Source organism: Sceloporus occidentalis, unplaced genomic scaffold (genome assembly GCF_023333645.1).
Source record: "Sceloporus occidentalis isolate IW3139 unplaced genomic scaffold, rSceOcc1.0.p SCAF_95, whole genome shotgun sequence".
Lineage (NCBI taxonomy): Eukaryota > Metazoa > Chordata > Lepidosauria > Squamata > Phrynosomatidae > Sceloporus > Sceloporus occidentalis.
The window spans coordinates 975,037-996,215 of NW_028317075.1; the positions used below are offsets into that span (position 1 = coordinate 975,037).

The 21,179-nt window shown below is 39.6% G+C and overlaps 1 protein-coding gene across 1 annotated transcript in view; it reads left to right on the top strand.

The window, feature by feature from the left end:
• LOC149284296 (extracellular matrix organizing protein FRAS1-like) overlaps positions 1 to 14,973 on the top strand; it is a 196,768-nt gene extending 181,795 nt beyond the window's left edge. Inside the window, exons 57-73 of the mRNA XM_089496882.1 lie at positions 281 to 428; positions 868 to 1,073; positions 1,645 to 1,801; positions 3,152 to 3,352; positions 4,150 to 4,337; positions 5,215 to 5,490; positions 5,695 to 5,927; positions 6,734 to 6,894; positions 7,792 to 8,006; positions 8,360 to 8,510; positions 9,199 to 9,306; positions 9,661 to 9,820; positions 10,099 to 10,215; positions 10,362 to 10,528; positions 12,536 to 12,741; positions 13,764 to 13,910; positions 14,386 to 14,973. Of these exons, the coding sequence (XP_089353008.1) occupies positions 281 to 428; positions 868 to 1,073; positions 1,645 to 1,801; positions 3,152 to 3,352; positions 4,150 to 4,337; positions 5,215 to 5,490; positions 5,695 to 5,927; positions 6,734 to 6,894; positions 7,792 to 8,006; positions 8,360 to 8,510; positions 9,199 to 9,306; positions 9,661 to 9,820; positions 10,099 to 10,215; positions 10,362 to 10,528; positions 12,536 to 12,741; positions 13,764 to 13,910; positions 14,386 to 14,973 (3,429 nt within the window). The remainder of the gene's footprint in view (positions 1 to 280; positions 429 to 867; positions 1,074 to 1,644; positions 1,802 to 3,151; positions 3,353 to 4,149; positions 4,338 to 5,214; positions 5,491 to 5,694; positions 5,928 to 6,733; positions 6,895 to 7,791; positions 8,007 to 8,359; positions 8,511 to 9,198; positions 9,307 to 9,660; positions 9,821 to 10,098; positions 10,216 to 10,361; positions 10,529 to 12,535; positions 12,742 to 13,763; positions 13,911 to 14,385) is intronic.
• The last annotated feature ends 6,206 nt before the right edge of the window (positions 14,974 to 21,179 follow it).

The following is a 21,179-nucleotide window of genomic DNA, read 5'->3' on the forward strand; positions in this document are numbered from 1 at the left end:
TAATAACTTTTGTTATTAAAAAAACATAATAAAAGGCAACACATATTGAATTGCTGTCCTAAAAATATAAATAAGTCTACTTTGATGCTACATGTAGGCAAACTAGTAAATAGTTTTAGACAAATCGGGGTAATACCTTTTTTTTTTGGTTGTCATCACTTTTTCAACTTGGTTTCGTAGTGTGTAAGATTCATATTCAAGTAGCTACCATGAGATGTTGGCTAAACTTGTATTCAGATGTTTGCTATTCTACGGGATCATGTATGTTTCTTTCCTTCAGTTCTGCACTCTGACTATATTGGACGATGCTCAGCATCCGGTGATTGAAGGTTTGGAGACGTTTGTGGTTTTCCTTAGCTCTGCACATGGGGCACAGCTGACCAAACCATTTCAAGCAACAGTTGCCATTGATGATACTTTTCAGGATGGTAAGTTATATCATTATAGCACTAACATGGATGAAACTCCAAAAAAAAAATAATTTCCCAGTTAACTGGTTATTATGCGGCTTAATAATTTTATTGCTACCATTAATGACTGCATATGTGGATGAGGCCAGTTCCAGGTCTATGCGATTTTATTCATGGTTCTCTATATAATCAGAACTGATGCTTTAATCGTATTGTATCCCCGTTAAAGAACATAAAAAAAACAAATAGATGTGTATTTTAGGTATAGTTCCAAGGTCTCCGGCCAAACTTTGCCAAAGTGTTGACCATAAGCATCAACTTGTTGTTTGAATAGAAACCCAATCTGGTGCTCAGCCTCCAACCTAATGAAATGTATCCAGTGTAACACTTTCCCTATACAGAAGTTGCAATAGATGAATTGAAATATGGCATAAATATGTGCTTTCTTTATCGGCAGTTCCCAGCATGCAGTTCAGTAAAGATGTCTTGACGGTAAAGGAGAAAGATGGAGTACTGCATGTCCCTGTCATACGTACCGGAGACTTGAGTTACGAGTCTTCAGTTCGTTGCTACACTCAGTCTCATACAGCTCGTGTGATGGATGACTTTGAAGAAAGAAGAAACTCTGATGATTCCCGGCTGACATTTTTCAAAGGAGAAAAAGTACGTTTCTTAAGCTGTGCATGCGCTTATTAAACAGGAATATTTTAGATCGTTTTTTTAAAAGCTCCATGCATATATTTAGCTGTGTACATTTCAAACATGAATAGAGTGTCTCTGAAACTTCAAGGACATTATTTTTCAATTAATTGATGCACGTGAGATTTCTTTTCATCCTATGCATTGAAGAATGCCTGCACTTTTCAGACGGCGCTTGCAATATTTGCATATATCCTTTCATCCCATTGAAAGCATACAGTAGATTATCCGTGCTATACAGGCAGAAAATCCTTAAGACTAATACAAATTGAAATACTGGATCCTGTTGTACTTTTGTTAGTTGTTTTTTAATGTGGTTATCGGGTGATTCCTTACACTGTTTGCTTTAAACTTCGGCTGACCTGATTAAGATTTAGGGACTTTGGCTGATAGATGGAACCAGACAGCTTCGTTATCCGTTTTTCGGCGAGTCTCTGTGATGTACAGCGGCTGCTGAGCATGACGGAGCATCGGTGCGTATACAGTAATAATATACCAGATGCTTGCTCACAGTCGTTGGTAACTCTCGTGGCAGGTGAAGAACTGTACTGTATTTATCAACGACGACTCGGTGTTCGAGCCTGAAGAGCAATTTAGGATTTATCTCAGCAATCCTCTTGGAAGTCACTGGAGCGGAGCCCGAATTGGGAAGAGTGACATGGCTACAATCACTATTTCAAATGATGAGGATGGTAAGAGAGCTTACATCACTAAATCTGAAGATGATGTCGTCCAAAATGTACACTGTGTTTACTTTCCTTAAACATTTGATTTATAACGTAAATGCTCTGCAAGTTGTAGACTAAAGGGTAAGACTGCAGAAGTTTTGAGGCAAATTAATTATGCATGATGAAGGGCCAACGCCTGGGGGCTTCACCTGTTAGAACTGGCCCTGCATGATGTGTACATTATACACACATACAGAGTGGTGCAGAAATTATGATGCAATCAAATGGTACCCAAATACTTTCAATGATATGTACGTAATAAACACTGGGAAGCACTAACCTAAGAAGAGTATAAATACAGGTTTTGGGGAGCTGCTGAATCCACCCATGTTTACACACAACAAAGGATGGAATCAGCACACCCACCCAGTAAATATGTATAACGGATGCTATAAACACTATTTAGAAGCCCTATATAACAGGAAAAATCGGGGTCAGTCACACACTATGGCCAATTTTGGAGTATTTTGATATAGTGGGCGGCTAAGAAATATAAGGGTATGCGCTGAGTCCTTGTTTTTTTTTTGTATGTATATAAATATATTCCAGCTCCGAGGCTCAGTGACCCATTGAAAGGTAGAAAACATGGACATTTTTCATGTTAACATGCCCTTTAAATGATATATTAATTCATTTTGTGAGATGCTTACTGCTGGAATACCCTGAGTGAAAACACTGAATGAATGATATACTATACATTTTTCTCACCATGAGACACAGCATTGCTTATTATATGGCAATACCTTATTACAGTGCAATTTGTTTTGGAGAATTAGTAGCATCCATCAAATGAATGTCAGGATGTGTAGAATATTTGGAGTAAATATATGGCACATAAATACATTTATATACAGGTTTTAAACTGTTAGCAAATGGATCAAAAACAATACAATAGGTTTTAAATTAATTTATGTTTCTACCTTTGTGGCATCAATAACCTGAATAATTTCTTTCCTACCCCCTTCATTGATGCCTTGAATCCAATTTTAAGAGAAGCATAGAACTCACTGTATTAGCCTTTATCACTTATGTTAGGAGGCTGCTCTATTTATCTTCAGATTGTAAGCTCTTTTGAGTAGGGCCCTCCTCATCTGTTATTTCTGTATGTCATCTTGTTATGTCTAACTAATGTAGCTTATTCATAATCATAACACACTGCATATAATATAACTATGGTATACTATATATCTACATACACTGTATATACTTAGTTAATGGAAAATATTTTTTTATATTAAAAGCTTACACTATTGTTTATTACTTCTAGCTTAGATTCTCACTAATTCAAGGTGTTTGCATTTTCCATTCCCAAAGCCCCTACAATTGAGTTCGAAGAGAGCACTTACCAAGTTCGAGAGCCCCAGGAACTTGACGGAATAGCCACACTTAATATAAAAGTGATCAGAAGAGGAGACCAAAACAGAACTTCAAAGGTCCGCTGCAGCACAAGAGATGGATCTGCCCAGTCTGGTGTCGATTACTACCCAAAAAGCCGGGTTCTTAAATTTAGTCCTGGTAAGTAAACAAAAGTAAACAAAAAACATGTTGAACTTGTAGAAATTTCCACTGCACCTCATAAAAGAGTCGACTGAAAGCCATCTAGGATAAAAGGAGGCTTAAGGTTGACATTTGTTTGTGACACATACCAGGTGGCCCAAAGAACACATTTCTATACGTAAAGGGGGTACCCTAAGGTTTTTCGCATCAAATCTCTCAACTCAGTTGAGCAATAGATATACCATTCAGCAGAACATATGAGTGATTCTTTCCTGGTAGAAGGGCACAACAAAGTCTTCTAGTGATAAAACAAGAAAACAAAAAATCCAATATAAACTATAGCAACCAGTGAGAATGTCTCTGCTTATTAGAATGGGACCACTGGTGGCTATGGTGACAAAACCACTTTTCAAATGTTGCACTAGAATCACTTTTCATACATATCCAACATTTGGACTTGTAAACTTGCTGTGTCACATTATTTATACCCGATGAGTTGGTTGTATTTTAAAGCAGAACTTCTGTCTGGTATGAATTGAGCCACCTGTGTTCAAGCAATAATGGTCCCAGCTTCTAGGCTCTAACCGTAGATTTCCATCTTGGTCATACACACAGAAGTTCAAGTGAACATGAAAAGTGATCATTACAAAGCATATCATCTGATATCTCATGTTGTAATATTTTTCATGTAATCAAATAAAACCTACAACTTGAAAGAAGTTAACACATTAAGGATTCTTTCTGGAATCCAAGTGGTTTCATAAAATCCTTTTAAATTGACCATAATGATCCACTCTGTTCCATTGGCTTTGCAGGTGTTGATCATATCATCTTTAACGTGGAAATTCTGTCTAATGAAGACAGGGAGTGGCATGAATCGTTCTCATTAGTTCTTGGGCCAGATGATCCAGTCGAAGCTGTGCTTGGAGACATTACCACCGCTACCGTGACAATCCTCGACCAAGAGGCAACAGGAAGCCTGATATTACCATCACCCCCTATAGTGAGTACTCCTGCTTTATATCCCACTATCCTAGAATTCCATGGGATCACCACAATTAAAAAAGAAACTCCCCATGGCAGCCCAAGTGCCAAGCTGGGGTATATTTGATACACAGATAAATTCTGTTATCACGCCACGGTTAGGAGTTGCCATCTTTAGCTCATGTAATATGAAGAAATTATAGCATTTCACTATTTATTTTTCATGTACCATGCACCCATGGCTTTTTTATATCTGAGACTCTGGGGCCATTACACATGATATAATATAGTGTACTGTATGCTTCAGCTATGAGTCATTACAGTTATATATATTTTTTAAATACATACATATGTGTTTATTTAAACAATGTTCCCCTTGGTTCTAAAGTGAAGCCATGGCCAATTGGTAGTCCTCCTGCTGTTACCAAACTATATCTCACAATTATAATGCCAGTATCCTAAAAGAGTCTCTGTGCATGAAGGCTAAATTATCCTCTTGCACATTTGTTGTGGTGGCATATTGTTACCATTTAAGGCAAATTTATCTTCATGTCTTAGAAGGGAATTTATCAACAAATATTTAATATGGTAATTATATTTTCTAGGGTAATTATCTATATTAATAGGATTATGATTCACATGAGAAGCTGATGGTTTTTTTTACAGTTTTACTTCTCCCCTCTTCCACCTTCTCCCCTCTTTCAAATTTGTGGTATTCTGCAGTGCAGAAAAAAATTGTGATTTATTATTTAATGATTCTGATACAGTTTAGTTAAACCTGAAAAATAGCTTTCAAGAAATCGCCTAAGTCAGTGAGATATTTAACTCAACTTTCAACTCTTAATTTAGTGAATACACCTTAGTTTTATTACGCAAGTCATTGTTTTTGGCTGCAGGTTGTATCATTGGCCGATTATGACCATGTAGAAGATGTCACCAAAGAGGGGGTGAAGAAACCCCCATCTCCTGGGTACCCATTGGTGTGTGTCACACCATGTGATCCACACTTTCCCAAGTATTCTGTGATGAGGGAGCGTTGTGAAGAAGCTGGCATCAACCAGTCTACTATCTTATTCAACTGGGAAGTGGCAACACCCACTGACTCCAATGGCGCTCGATCTCCTTTTGAAACAATCACAGACACCACACCTTTCACAAGTGTGAATCATATGGTGAGTATGAACAAAGTTAAGATATTTATATTGATATTAACTGTAAATGAATTCAAGCCCACATGTAACTCCATTTTGTTTTCTAAAGACACTAGTCATACTGCCTCTGTTGCCAGAATAGTTAAAAAAGGAAATAAGAGACAAATTCGGCTTCCAAGAAGCAGTTACCGTATGGTTGAGATTATTTTTTCATCTGTTTTCTAGGTCCTGGATAGCATTTACTTCAGCAGACGATTCCATGTCCGATGTGTTGCCAAAGCAGTGGATAAGGCCGGGCATGTGGGAACACCACTGAGAAGCAATATTGTCACAATAGGAACAGACAGTGCCATATGTCACACACCGGTGGTGGCAGGGACCGCAAGAGGATTTCAGGCCCAGTCTTTTATTGCCACTCTGAAATACCTGGATGTCAAGCACAAAGAGCATCCCAACAGGTAATCCGTGTCTGCCAAGAGCTGGCCAGGGCATTCCTCCAGACACTGGAAGGCAGAGATAAAAATATAAGCCTTGAACAGAATCCAGCAGGATCTCAGTACAGCTGAAGTGATGGCCATAGATGCTCTGTAGATCAGAGTATTTCCATGTTGGGCCACAATTTCCGCAACTTTGCTGGTTTCTGTTTCTTGTTACATGAAGGCAAACACAGGAACCTCATCACGGTTGTGATATACATACACTATTTAGTCAGTTAATATCAGAAAAAAACATACACCTTCCCAGGTATTAAGAGAAGAATGATATCAGCTTCACTTAAATATTGGATCATGATTAACATAAACTTACTACAGTCACTCTTACAATGTTTGGCATTCTTGTGTGGAGCGCCCATACTGATAAAGCTTATTTTGCAAAACACGAGTAAAAAGTGTCAGTGGCCTGAACATCTGAGCGTTTGATAATTGTCACCATGTCCAGCACACAGGCTCACTTACTAAAGCAATAAAGTTAGGTATAAAGGTTTCACAGTCACGACTCAATTGTTGTCTGAAAAATAGCAGTTTTGTGCCATCTGCTGTAAAAAGGGAAAGTGATCTCATTTTTAATTAAGAAGTCCCAGGAACTCCTTGTCACGCTGCCTCTCGAGTTAGCAGTGGCACAAATGGCATATGCTAACCATAAAAAGTCACACAAAAATTGTCCTTTTTTTGTTCTCCATCTGTAAAGCCCATTAACACGGCCTTGTACGTCGTCTGCAGTCTGTGAGTTTTATAAATATATTTATACTTCATTCCTCTGCTAGGATCCATATATCCGTACAAATCCCTCACCAGGATGGGATGTTGCCGCTCATTTCCACGATGCCGCTACACAACCTGCATTTCCTGTTGTCTGAGTCTGTGTACCGACACCAGCACGTATGCTCCAACCTGGTCACCATTCGTGACCTCAGAGGTATTTCAGGTATATGACTTGCTAATTTAAACACTTTTTGCTGTAAAACCTATTTAACTTCTGATCCCCCCCCCCCCCAACAATTTGAAAGAAAGCTAAAGAACTGTACAGGGAAATACAGGGAAACCTAAAAAGTCACATAAGCCAGGGGGAATTATCAATAATTGTAAGTTCTCCTCTTCTATCACTCACATATCTGGAAGATCGCATATAGATGACTGTCTGCATTGTTACTGAAACTCTAATCAATGACCTGTGCTGACGTTCTCTCCCTCCACCTCGGGCAAAAGGCTTCCTGAACCAATCAACAACAACCAGCAACTTAACAGTAGGGCAGCGATACGTTTCAGAGAATAGCAAATTAAGATACATTCCCCATAATATCTACACAATAATACAAATTTCTTATTTTAATATGTAAGCATCATTACATGGGAGTATTTAATCCATGGAATTTAAAATGTAGCACTAAGTGTGTTTCTCTAAAACAGCTGATCAGTTCATTTTTATTCATCTGTACTCCAATAGGAATATCGATAACCCTGGACCATTATTTGCCTCCGAACGTCTCACCTAGAACAATTTTTGACAAAGAATAGAGTGATTTAAAAGCAAATTGATGAAATGGAAAGAAAAGTAATAAGTAACACAGCTTGTATTTATTCACTGCAAGAATATAATCAGGATCTTGCCAACCTCTTCTCGCCTCCACTACCCTGATTTATTAATGCAGTCCCTCTTCCTTGCGTAAAATCAGTCAATTGCTTCTTAATTAAGACGTCTTTATAAGACCGTATCTACTTTTAGGGTAATAAATGTCCTAACCTACATCGCCCCTTCCCGAACTGATAAAACCTTATTTGATGGTTTTCTGAATTGAGATTCTCATTGCTTTCTTTATTGTAGAAGCAGGATTTTTGGATGAGGTAACATATGACAGCATAGCAGTGGGTCCAGGATATGACCGCCCATACCAATTTGATCCCACCGTGAGAGAGCCAAAGACTGTCCAACTGTACAAGCACCTGAACCTCAAGAGTTGCATTTGGACATTTGACGCTTATTACGATATGACGGAGCTCATTGACGTCTGCAGCGGAGCTGTGACAGCCGACTTCCAGGTGCTTAACAATACTTCCCGTGTCTTGGCTGTATTGACATAACCGATATAATCAATGAAAACGAAACATCCTCTGAACATGCCATTTAACGAGGAATTAATTGTAGGCTAATTCCATTAATTACCAATAGTTTTCAGATCAGCCAGGTTTGTGCTCTCATTATAAAATTAAAAGTGTTTTGGTACCAGCAGGATCTTCCTGCATCAAGAGCAATGTAGTCGCAGGACAGGAGCATGTTGTCTAAGTCAACAACACACTATTATTAATAGCATGGCGTGCAGAACAGAGATATGTTTTGAGTGACTCCTTACGGAAACGTGATTTTGAGTTTTGTGATTTTAAATACATTGTAGGTGAGGGACTCTGCTCAGTCGTTCCTGACAGTTCATGTACCCCTGTACGTGTCATACATTTATGTGACTGCGCCCAGAGGATGGGCATCCTTGGAACATCACACCGAGATGGAATTCTCCTTCTTCTATGACACTGTTCTCTGGAGAACCGGTATGATTTTAAAGCCTACGCTGATATTTCAAACTAACACAGATGGTACTCAAATACTGATTTGGTGCTAGGATTCCAAACATGTTCCAAAATGGCATACTAAGTAAAGCTTTGCTGTCTGTTATCCCTCAAGCTAAAAACACAGCCTACATTTTTTCTATGTGGCCACCTTCCCATGGTACGCCTTTCATAAAAACTGCCTACTTTATTTTTACTACTACAGACAGCCTGTGGACCACACACTTTGGACACCAGTGCTGTGGCAAATTACTGCAGATCTGCCAGTATGCAAAGCCCAGATCCAGAGCAGAAAATGCCTCAGTTTTTGAACATTAAAATTCAACTCTTGTGCTTCAGGCATTGTTGGTTGTACAGTTGCCATCTTTTCTATGAAAAATTCAGCCCATATTATTGTTTCCATATTATTTTCTATTGAACATCAATTATATATTTTTTTATAGGCTTCAGGTTTTAAATACCAAGTAAGTGGCAACCCTAAGTTACCTCTGATATTTTTAGATGCATGGCCTTATACTTTACTTTTTGCATTCCGTAAATAGAGAACAAAATAAAAGAAAGAACAGCAGGTCATTGTGCCATTTGGTGTTTCTGTAAATCTACTGAGAGGGGCGAGTGCTATTCTTCTTTGTGTGACCAGAGCTGAACATCTGTCTGCTTTATCTCATAGGCATTCAGACAGATAGTGTTCTATCTGCCAGGCTTCAGATCATAAGGATTTATATTCGAGAGGATGGGCGACTGGTTATCGAGTTTAAAACCCATGCTAAATTCAGAGGTAAGAAACCAAATACATAGGTTATTGAGACTGAGACTACAGGATTTATAGCTTTTTTCCCTAGCAAACCATTTTCTGGTGTCATAACTGTGCTTAAACGTGCTTATTAACATAACAAAGAAGCTCACTGTATAGTAGCAAATAAAATGTAAAAAAAAAGTTTTACTTGTAACACGTAATCTTACTAAGGTTGTGTTTAACTCCTAAGCATAAAATATCTTAATACAAGAAAAATAAAATGTCAGCTTAACACACTTTTATGAGTAGCTTATTATATGCAACCACTGCAGGTGGCAAGCACTGTGTAAAAACTATCCTGGAGATCTGTTTCCATGTGTAATGTTTATTCCGCAGGCCAGTTTGTCATGGAACACCACACGCTTCCAGATGTGAAATCTCATATCATGTCCCCAGACCACTTGGGTGGAATCGAGTTTGACCTTCAGTCTTTGTGGAGCGCACAGACGTTTGATTCTCCATATCAATTATGGAGAGCAACCAGCTCATACAGCAGGTAAGCCCAAGCTGGTGTGTAAGTTGGATCAAGGAAAGGGAAGCGGATAAATTCAGGGATGTGGTCTAAATATTTTAATATCAGTTACAGTAAATTAAAAACATACTCAAAAAGATGCGTGATTATTAGATGCTTCCAAGAGATCCTAACCCAGCCCTTGTAATCAGTTGATGCCACATTAGTACTTTGTTGGCAGTAGGTGACCTGTAAGGGTAGAGTGTTCTTAACAGGATATTTGTGCATGGATTCCAGAACTAACACCTTGTTTCTGATTTCAGGAAAGACTATTCGGGAGAATATACCATCTATCTGATCCCTTGTACTGTGCAGCCAACACAGCCATGGGTTGATCCTGGGGACAAGCCTCTAGCCTGCACAGCCCATGCTCCGGAAAGGTCAGCAAACTGGTCCTAATGCTGTGGGTGTAGTACTTGTGATATGTATGCAATTTCACATAGGTTAGAGAACCATCTTGTGGCCAATGTGTAAAACCATTTGATTTGTTCATACTGTGTATATTTCTTTCTCCCTTTGTCTCTAGGTTCCTTATTCCCATTGCATTTCAGCAGACTAATCGGCCTGTCCCAGTTGTATATTCACTAAATACAGAGTTTCAGCTTTGTAACAACGAAAAGGTCTTCTTGATGGATCCCTCCAAGTCTGAAATGTCACTAGCAGAGATGGACTATAAAGGAGCCTTCTCAAAAGGTATGCTGTTGAAGATCAACTATTACTCAATAAATAATTTACTAAATAATTTGTAGGTTGTTAATCTGAATAGTGCTTTATATCGCTTTTAGAGAGTGGATAAGAGAAAAAAAAATTGCAGCTGCAGTTAAGCGCAAGTGGGACGAAGCACACATATTTACTCTTGCCTTGCATTTACAGTAAACGCAAAGTATGCTCAACTCCACTGCAGCACAATTAAACTGATGCAAGTTTTAATACCACTTCCAAAGCTCACTTTGGATTGGGACTTCATATCTCTTATTAAAAACTTATACACACTAGACTTGTGCATTCGTCTTCGGGCGAACATGAAAACGAACACGAAGAGTGCGTTTTCGTGTTCGTTCCGAAGACACGCCGAAGAGAAGACGGCGGCGGTAAAACGTAGGCGAAGACGAAGACACACACCACGAAGATCTTCGTGATCGTCTTCGTCTACCATTCTTCCCCCCACTTCTAACTTACCTTGTCTTCGCGGCATCGCGGCAGTTCCCGGAAGTGGAAATCCGCAGGTTCGCCGTCACGGGTTACAGGGCAGTGCGAATGTAACCCGGCACAGACTAACTAATTGAACAGCGTGGGAGACCAGTGGGATGTGCCGGGTAAGTTGCAGCATTGAGGTTTTAAAACCCCAATGCTGCAACTTACCCTGCAGATGCCACTGGTCTCCCTCCCTGTTCAATTAGTTAAAGACCAGTAGCATCTGCAGGGTAAGTTGCAGCATTGGGGTTTTAAAACCCCAATGCTGCAACTTACCCGGCACATCCCACTGGTCTCTCTCCCTGTTCAATTAGTTAAATGTCCGTACGAGCAGACTTTATTGGTCACTCATACGGACATTTAACTAATTGAACAGGGAGTGAGACCAGTGGGATGTGCCGAGTAAGTTGCAGCATTGAGGTTTTAAAACCCCAATGCTGCAACTTACCCTGCAGATGCCACTGGTCTCCCTCCCTGTTTAATTAGTTAAATGTCGGTACGAGCGACTTTATTGGTCGCTCGTACGGACATTTAACTAATTGAACAGGGAGGGAGACCAGTGGGATGTGCCGGGTAAGTTACGGCACCAGGAGTTTAACAGTCTGTACGAGCGACCCTATTGGTCGCCAGCAGGGGGCTCGTCTGCCATCAACCAATGGCAGACGAGCCCCCTGCTGACGACCAATAGAGTTGCTCATACGTACATTTAAACTCCTGGCGCCAGAGCTGCGTTAACCCTGTATTAACCCCTTAACCGGAAAAAACGAAGAAAAACCGAACGCGAAGAATGTCCACGAATATTCGCCCGAAGAGAAGACAGGAACAGCCGAATATTCGCGGAATACAAGAATTTTTTCCCCCCTGAAGACGAGCACGAAGACGAACACGAAGAGCCCCCTGGTGCCCAAGTCTAATACACACATTGAGTCCAGCTATGCCTCCCTCTCGCCCCTTAACCCAAGACTGGTTGGATTAGGAGTAAAAAATGTGCCCAACCATGCCTCTCCCCCTCCCTCTATCCTGTTCTCTGAGGTTAACTTGTATAAAAAAAGTAAATTTTGAAAACGTACCTACCCCCTGCTTTAAGTAATGCAGGTAAGGGGCAAAATCTATTTAATGCACATTTTGTTTAACAGGAAAGTATGTAGACAATGAAAATCAGTGAGGCCTCATCTTCAGCCACCCTAAAAAGTAAAAAAAAAGGCTAACAGTTATATTAATTTCTCCAAATGAACTTGCCCGTTACTGGTAAAAATGTAAAATGACGTGCGATCACATCAACTTACAAGTATCCCATGCAGTAATGAATAAGTGACTATGTGGGTTGTATACTGTAAGTCCATGCAGCTTAAGTTGAGTTACGTCAGTCACATTAACACTTAAACGACAGCTAAGACCACATTATGCATTGGAACATGCTCGGCATTTATAGTACTAGTTAACATGTTGTACATGCCTTGATTATATCTTGAATTGTTTTTTGATTGTATTGTTAACCTCTTACAGGTCAAACCCTATATGGTAGAGTGCTGTGGAATCCTGATCAAAACCTCAATTCTGCCTACAAGCTGCAGCTAGAGAAGGTCTATCTCTGTACTGGAAAAGATGGATATGTGCCTTTCTTTGACCCGACCGGAACCATTTACAACGAAGGACCCCAATATGGTTGTATTCAGCCGAATAAGCACCTAAAGCACCGTTTTCTACTCTTGGTTAGTCATGTAAACATTCCTTATGTAGATAAGAAGTTCACTGTGCCCGTGTCTGAATTTCCAAATCTTGAGCTATTCAGGCTTTTGTCAAGACCTTAGAGATCTCAACTCACTGGTGAGACCCAAAGATGCTGACATGTATGTCCAGGGTTTTCTTTCATTTAGTGGAGATTTTAGGTCTGCAGCACCCTTATGTATAGAACTAGACTCCTTTCGTAATGTATTTAACCCAATTAGAAATGGTGAATGAATACCAGGATTCTTAGAGCCTGGAGTAAGATTGGACGTCGTGCCCTGTGCTGATGTCACATCCCTGCCCAGTTATAATATTTGAATTCTGCATTTGTTTTACTATTTCTATACTGCAATAAAACAACATGAGTTTTAGTCTATTATGTCAACCAAAAGGGTGTACATTTTACACGTGAATACAGCCGAACATTAAATACAAATTGCTAATTTGTTCTTAATCTGATTGAAGCCCAAGATATTTGTGCTGCACATCTGACATTGTTTGCTCATCTGGTTTATCTAGACCCATTTTAGACACAGATGCATATATATATATATATTCCTTGCTGTACCATGCTTTAGAAATCTTGCAGTGTAATTATTCACATGAGTGAGGAGAACGCATCCTCCTGGTTTTAAATAGAAATCCGGTAGATGCTGTTAGCATGGCTCTTTTTGGGAGAAATGTAGTTAAAGGAATTGTCTTTTTATTGCCTGCTTCCCTGAAGTGCCTTTTGATTCTTTAAATTGAAGCTGCAGCAAAACAATATGTGTATGAAAGTATTTGTAAATTTTATATGTATTATATATATATATATATATATATATATACACACATAAATTATTACCTTTGAAATTTACATTCTCACTCCAAACAAACTTTTTTTGAGTATAATATGCAGAAAGATGTGTGGAAAACAGAAATGTTTGAAACCTTCTTGGTTATACAACTTTTAACGTTATTTAAAAAAATATATAGTGAAAAGATATTCTGTTCACATTGACAACAGGACCGCCACCAGCCGGAAGTGACTGAAAAGTTCTTCCATGATGTCCCCTTTGATGCTTGCTTTGTGTCAGACTCACCAGATCTCAGTTCCATGAACAGCATGCCAGGGGTGGATGGATTTACTATGAAAGTTGATGCTCTGTACAAGGTAAAGAGACTCATAGTCTGTCTTATCTGGTTTGTTTTGACTGACCATGTGGATCGGGTAGAACTTCGTTGTGTGGCTGTATAATAATGCACTTGGAATACGTTATTACATAGGTGGCTATTCCAGTCATAGCAAACTCAAGTTATTTATAGTGCCTGCAAATATACCACAAGCCCAAAACCCCTTATATATATTTCAAAAAACTTTTCTGACCAAAAACATGTTTATAATATACCCTAAATTATTCAATAATAAAAAGTAAATATTGGTTTACCATCAGAAGATCTATGTTTTCACCTAACTCTGTACTTACCTCAAACAATTATTAAATCATCAAATTAACAGTAAGTTGGAAAAAATGTAAATTGTAAGGCTAAACGTTTTCTTTCTGCTTATGAATTCTAGTATAAGTAGAATAAGTAGAAAACATGAAAAAGGATTTTAAAACATGTCTGCTATTTTTTTTCTCTTGAAGGTTGAAACTGGACATCAGTGGTATCTTCAAGTAATCTACATTATTGGCCCAGAAACAATGGCAGGTCCCAGAGTACAACGTTCGCTAACCTATCACCTGAGCCGTGGACGTAGAGATCTGGTAGACAAAAACGGGAGGCTCACGCTGGATGATTCTTTGATATATGACAATGAAGGAGACCAGGTTAAGAATGGAACCAACATGAAGACATTAAGTCTAGAAATGGAGACAGCTGCAGTTTCTGCTTCTCAGACAGGGGCTTCCATCGGAAGTGCGTTTGCAGCCATATTGCTTTTGGTGCTCGTTCTCCTGGCTGTTTGTCTAATAATGCAGAAGTGCAGGAGAAAGAAAAAGAAGATGCCTCCTAGGGATGTGGCAGAGGAATATCCACTTAACACCAAGGTGGAAGCTTCAAGGAAAAACATAAACCTGGCAGAGAAGAATTTCAACAGGCAGCATTGTACTGTGCGGAACATTAATCTCCTCAACGACAACCAAGACGTCTATGAAGTTAAAGGCGTCAAGGTGAAGCAGGTTAATCTAGAAGTCAAAGTCCACAATAATCTACATGATGGAACAGAAGTTTAATTACCCAGCCGCACATGCAGAATATATATTTTGTTTAAAATAAATCTGTTGTGTTTTTTTGGTTTTTTTTTATAAATTGTGAAAAAGAAACAAAAAAAACAAAAAAAGAAAGAAGCACCAGTATTTTTATAATCTGGCATGAAAAAGGGAAAAGTAAGGACCGAGTGATGGACAGATGTGCAGTACATAGTTCAACGCGCAACTGAGCTACCTCGATATACCCACGTGTGTACGAATACAAAGGGCAAAACGTGAATGAATAAGCTGATTATTTTCCCCTTTGTCCCCCAACAATGTACTGCACAGGTTTGGAACACTGCCACTAAGCTCAAATAGCAGATATCCTATTGTGAAAATGCACTGAATGCAGATGTGATGAACAATCCCATTATATGCACATTAAACTGTTTTTTTTATATAAATAGATTGAAAGAAAATCAGGATTTATCTCTTGCATTTAGTGTGCGTGGTAGGTCATACGCCATTTTTAAAAACATAACACTTGTACTAGTGGTTTCTGTAGAATAAATAACTGTCAAGCTTACATAAAATTGGCAAAACATATGGAGGTTTAAATTATTCAACATTATATATTTTTTTCACGTTCATATCTGAAATGTCACTCCAAGGGTTTTTTAATATGTGTGTGGGGGTGTTAATATCACATACCAGTTATGTTTTTGGTCCTGAAATATTGTTTTCTGGAAGTATTGGGTAGAAAGATGGTTGAAGAAATCTATCCATTCCCACAGGAGTAATGGAAGATTGAGAGAAATAGAGGGCAACCAAAAAAAAGATAAATAATACAAAGGTAGTGACGTAAAGACACACCATGAAAGGAAGGGGCACGGTAATTTCGTTAAATATTAAACTGGTATACTGGATGAAGCTAGTTCTTTTATATTGGTGCTCTTAAGCTTGCGGACTGAAACAGTCTTGTGTGATTGTTTTATTTGGTGAGCTCTGTTATAGTGAAGAATAGTTTTCTTAGGACACGGTTAGTGTATTGACGATTATTGTGACATTGGCACCTTTTGTGCTCGTAGACTTCCTTGCAGCTAATGAATCCCATCATGCTTTACAGATGTGTTAGTGGTGGTATGTACAGAAACAAACCTCAGGAACAAAACCTTCATTTGTCATTATCAGTTCAGGTCATTAGGATGTCCTCTTCAGGACTGTCTTAAACTGAAGCCCTGGGCATTTTACTGATTTAGGGCCCCGTATAACCTAAACTGCTTCTTTAATTCTTCAGTTCTGCCCTGAAAAGATCTTTCAATATATTTTGGGTATATTTGGGAACTAGTCTACTTTTCTTGTAGTCAGCCTGGAAATCTGGCCTGAAGTTAATATATATATATATATATATATATATATATATATATATATATATATATATATATATATATATAAGAACAATTCTGAGAACTTATCACACGCTAGAGTTACTTATCAGGCAGAATGTATTCTGAGATGGTGCACTTGGGCCCATTTTATTACTTACATTCATTATAACTCATTCCACACTTGCCTTATTTTTTCCTTTTTTCCCCAAGGTCAATAACAGTTATTTGGTCAGAGACAGTATATTTTGTACATGTTCTATGCAATGTGTGGCTCCTATTTAGAGATGAAACCTGATTTCCAGGATTCATGACGGGGGCACTTGGTTTTTATATTTATATGTAGGCAGGCACGGGAGGCTTCTGGATGAAGAGTTAGAAATTGCCAAAAAAAGAGAAGAAAGAGGAAAATAAAAATACTGTTTGCACTTTGCAACCAAGAAGTGACTACTATACTTGTATTTTTTGGTTAAACAATATACTGTAATGTGATTTACAATATACTGTAATATGATTTACAAGGTCACATTATTTTTTGTACTGGAAATTACACATGTATTCCTGAGATATTTAATGTTATAGCACTATTTGTAAATCGCAACATTATCTTTCAAATGCCTTATTATGTGAAGCGACGAAGACAACGTGGAAGCTTTGTGTCATTGTGCCATGTATCAGGGCTATCCAACTTCAGCCCCCAGCTCCTGTAAGCCTATACCCGGCTCTAACAGTTGCACAGTATTAATACAAAATTTCAAGAGCTGTGCCTGGGTAGCCGTGCCATGCATTGCACACAGAACCAAGCTCTGCTACCATAGATCTTTGCATTTTCTTATATACCGGCCAGAATGTGACTGACAGCTGTACTGTAGATAGGATGCTGGAGCAAGAGATTGAAGGTATCCTGATTTTGCAGAGTCTCGCAGTGGTCACAAGCCCTATGTAATCTTTAAACGGGTCCTAGTTTGAGATGACTCAGTAACTCTGTAATGGTGCTGTATAAGAAAGTAGGAAAATCAATGTTCATTTTGTTATTTTATATGCACATATATATTGTATCAGCAAAATACTTTGTGCCATGAAACACATTTGTACTAATAAACTGAATTTTGGTAACTTTGAATATCTATATTTTATGGTTTACATATGACTATGGAGTCTCTTTCTCAGAAGTGGAAAGATAAGTGAGGTTCTTCCTTCTTGTTAAAGACCCTAAACACTTTCTCTGTACTGGTATATTTGGGTTTTCTAAGATCTGTGTTTTGGTTAGCAAACCAATAGTTTTTTCATGGAAGTCTTTCATGTATGTACCAGGTCAACTGGGTATTAGTACATTAGCCAAAGGTCACATCCCTGCTCATATGTAGCAGTGCAGATCCTCACAGAGGCCTCTAAGTCCAGGAAAGGCACATTTATCTCCATCATCCAGTGGGGTTTTATCCAATGTTGCTGCTACACTACACTTTCAGTAACTTCAAGGAACTAACCATTAATGCAGGGCTTGACAAATTCCAGGTGCCAGGTCGCCACGGCGATTCAGAATTTTGTCCTGGCGCCTAGGAGTTTGTCAGCCTCTTACATCCACAAAAAATGCCCCCGCGTCACCACGCAGGGGCGCTGCTGCTGCTGTCGCTGTCTGCCCAGGAGTCTGGGCAGACAGCACAGCCACTCCGATCCCACCCCCGAGCCTGAGATCACTCCCACGGAGTGATCCTGTAGGCTGAAACCGCGATTGCAGGAAAACCTGCAATCGCGTTTTCAGCTGCCACAGGCAGCTTCAGGAAAGGGGGTTCATTGTTGATTGGGTCCCCACACAAGTGTGGGGACCTGACACAACATCCCCCTGCTGCCTGATCGCTCCATGAGATCGCGGGATTTAGGGGTTAATTCCCATTTTGTAAGGGGCTCTGCTGCTGGTGGTCTGCCTGGAAGCCCAGGCAGACCAGCAACAGCAAAAACGAGCCCCCACAAGCCCTTTGATGATTCCTATAGGCATGGAAGCCTACAGCAGTCATCAGACTCCCCCCTGCAATGGCTGGTCTATAGACCAGCAATTGCTTCTCAGCTGCCAGAGGCAGCTTCAGGGACAGGGGGAGAGGGTGGTTCTTTGGTCTCACATGAGTGTGGAGACCAGCCCCAACACCCCCCTGCTGCCTGATCGCTCCATGAGAGCGACAGTGCAGCGTTAACCCCTTCAATTCCACAATTGTGTATAACACATTCGTGGCATTGCGGGGGTTAACATTTGTCCCCACAAGCTTGTGGGGACTAAATATCAGTCAATGCTGTGCTCCAATGGAACATCAGCATTGAAAGCGTTAAAAAATATATATATATATATATCAAAAAAAATAATAAAAAAAAAACCCAACAAAAACAGCACTGACCTGAAAGTCCAGGGTGCTTCCAGGTCAAATGCTGTGAGTTTAGTAAGTGGGCTGATGATGATCAGATCACTCCTGACCAACTGTTAGTTTAAATAAAAATCCTGGCTCCTAACTTTTTTAGCTGGCGCCTAGATTCACAACAAATTTGTCAAGCCCTGCATTAATGACCAACATTTTCAACTGTTTTGGTTCATATCAGCTACCCCTAGTGAAAAAAAGATGTCTAAAATTACCTTTTAGGACCCATTCAGTCAAGCGAAGCAATCCTCATTTACAACAACAGATGTCAATAACCATAATACAAAGTAAACACACTGGCACTCTAGATTAGTTACTGAATATAGTTAAGTTAGGTATAGCCGAGTCTCAGCTGCTCATCCTTAGATTAAAATGTCAAATTTTGAGCATAAAAAAACTGGAATTGGAAACACGGTGAGCATGGGTTCTTCAATGTACCATAGTGCTTGTAACCCCACTTTTTTGTTAAAGAACAAAAAAATGCATTATCTACTAAAGTTGATTTTCAGAAAATCATTCTGTTGGGGCTCAGTTATCAGTAAATTATTGGAAACAATGTTAAAGGACATTGTTGAACATCTAAAGTCAAATGAGTTTCAAGATCAAAATAGCATTGGTTTACTTCAGGAAGGTCATGCCAAACTAATCTTATTGACTAAAGTAATTGATCAAGGTGGTGCAGTAGACATTGCATATCTAGATTTCAGTAAGGATTTTGATACTTTGCCACATAGAAGGCTTATAAATAAACTGCAATCTCTGAGTTTAGATCCCAATGTTGTTGAATCGATTAAGGAGTTGCTGAGTGACAGACAGCAGAGGGTTGTAGTCAATGGCGTATATTCAGAACAAGGTCTTGTAACCAGTGGGATACCTCAGGGATCTGCTCTTGGACCCATTCTCTTTAATATTTTTATTAGTGATATTGCAGAAGTTCTTGATGGTAAGGTATGTCTTTTTGCTGATGATACAAAAATTGATCTTCCTGGAAGGATAAGCCAAATGGCAAATGATTTAGGTAAACTGGCAAAATTGTCAAAGCTTTGGCAACTAGCATTTAATGTGAATAAAAGCAAAGTAATGCATCTAGGGCATAAAAACCCAAGGGCAGAGTATAAAATATTTGATACTGTCTTAACCTCAATGTTAACCTCAAGGAAAGGGTTTTAGGGGTAATTATTTCTGAGGTAGGTAGACAATGCAGTAGAGCAGCAGGTAATGCTAGCAGAATGCTTGGTTATATAGCGAGAGGTATTAGCAGTAGAAAGAGGGAAGAGCTCATGCCGTTGTACAGATCACTGGTGAGACCTCACTTGGAGTATTGTGTACAGTACTGGAGACCATATCTCCAGAAGGATATAGATATGCTGGAGAAAGTTCTGAGAAGGGCTACTAAAATGGGTCATGGATTACAGGATAAAACTTACCAGGAAAGGTTAAAGGATCATAGCATATATAGCCAGGAAGAAAGACATTTAAATTCTTACAGGGAATCAACGTGATGAAGAGAGAGTTTATTTAAAAGAAGAAATACTGTATTGGCTCGATTATATATACCGCACCCGATCATAGGCCGCACCCTTAAAGTTGTTTCTATTTTAAAGAAAATATTTTTTTAAAGAAAAAATACACATTAGGTCCAGGCTGGGCCGGGGGGCAATTGCTTCCCAGGCCGCCCTAAATGTTAAAAAAAAGGCCGGCCGGGTGGCCGGTGCGGCTGCACGACCACCATGGCTGTCTTTAATGCGGCGCAAAAGCCCGCATTAATCGTGATCACAGGGGTCGCAACCCCCCGCGATCACTTCCACAGAGGCCCTGTCACTTACCTGTGCGTTGCTCGCTGTGCAGCGTCTCTTGTTCCACCCAGGACAAGCAGGAAAGCATCTTTACATCATGTCACATGACTCCGCTCCATTCCTGCTTTCCCGGGCGGTTCAAGAGAAGAACGCAGAGGGATGCAGTGGCACCTGCAGAAGTCTGCGAGTGGCACAGAGTGATCTGCAGTTCAGGTAAGGGGTGGGGGAGGTTGTATGAATGAGTATGCGTGATTGAGGGAATGAATGAGTATCTGTCAATGAGTGAATTAAAGTATCTGTGAATAATTAGTATCTGTAAATGAGGAAATTAATATATGAATGAGTGAATGTTTGTGAATTATAAATGAAAGAATGAATGAATGAAAACGTGTGTGATTGCATGGATGTGTAAGTGGGGGGAAAGCATTGCACAGGGAGGCTGTTTGAGGATACCACAGGCAGGTTGTTTGGGGGCAAAGGTGGGAAGTCCTATGCTTCCATTCTGGGTGTTGGGCAGAGTGAAATCTGGGTGCTAAGGGGGGGGCATTAATTCACGAGAGGGTGCTGGCTGGGGGCATCACATAAATCAATACTAAAGGGGGGCTGGGATAAATATACAATGTGGGGCTAGCTGGGAGCAATACCCAAGGGTGTGGGCGCAT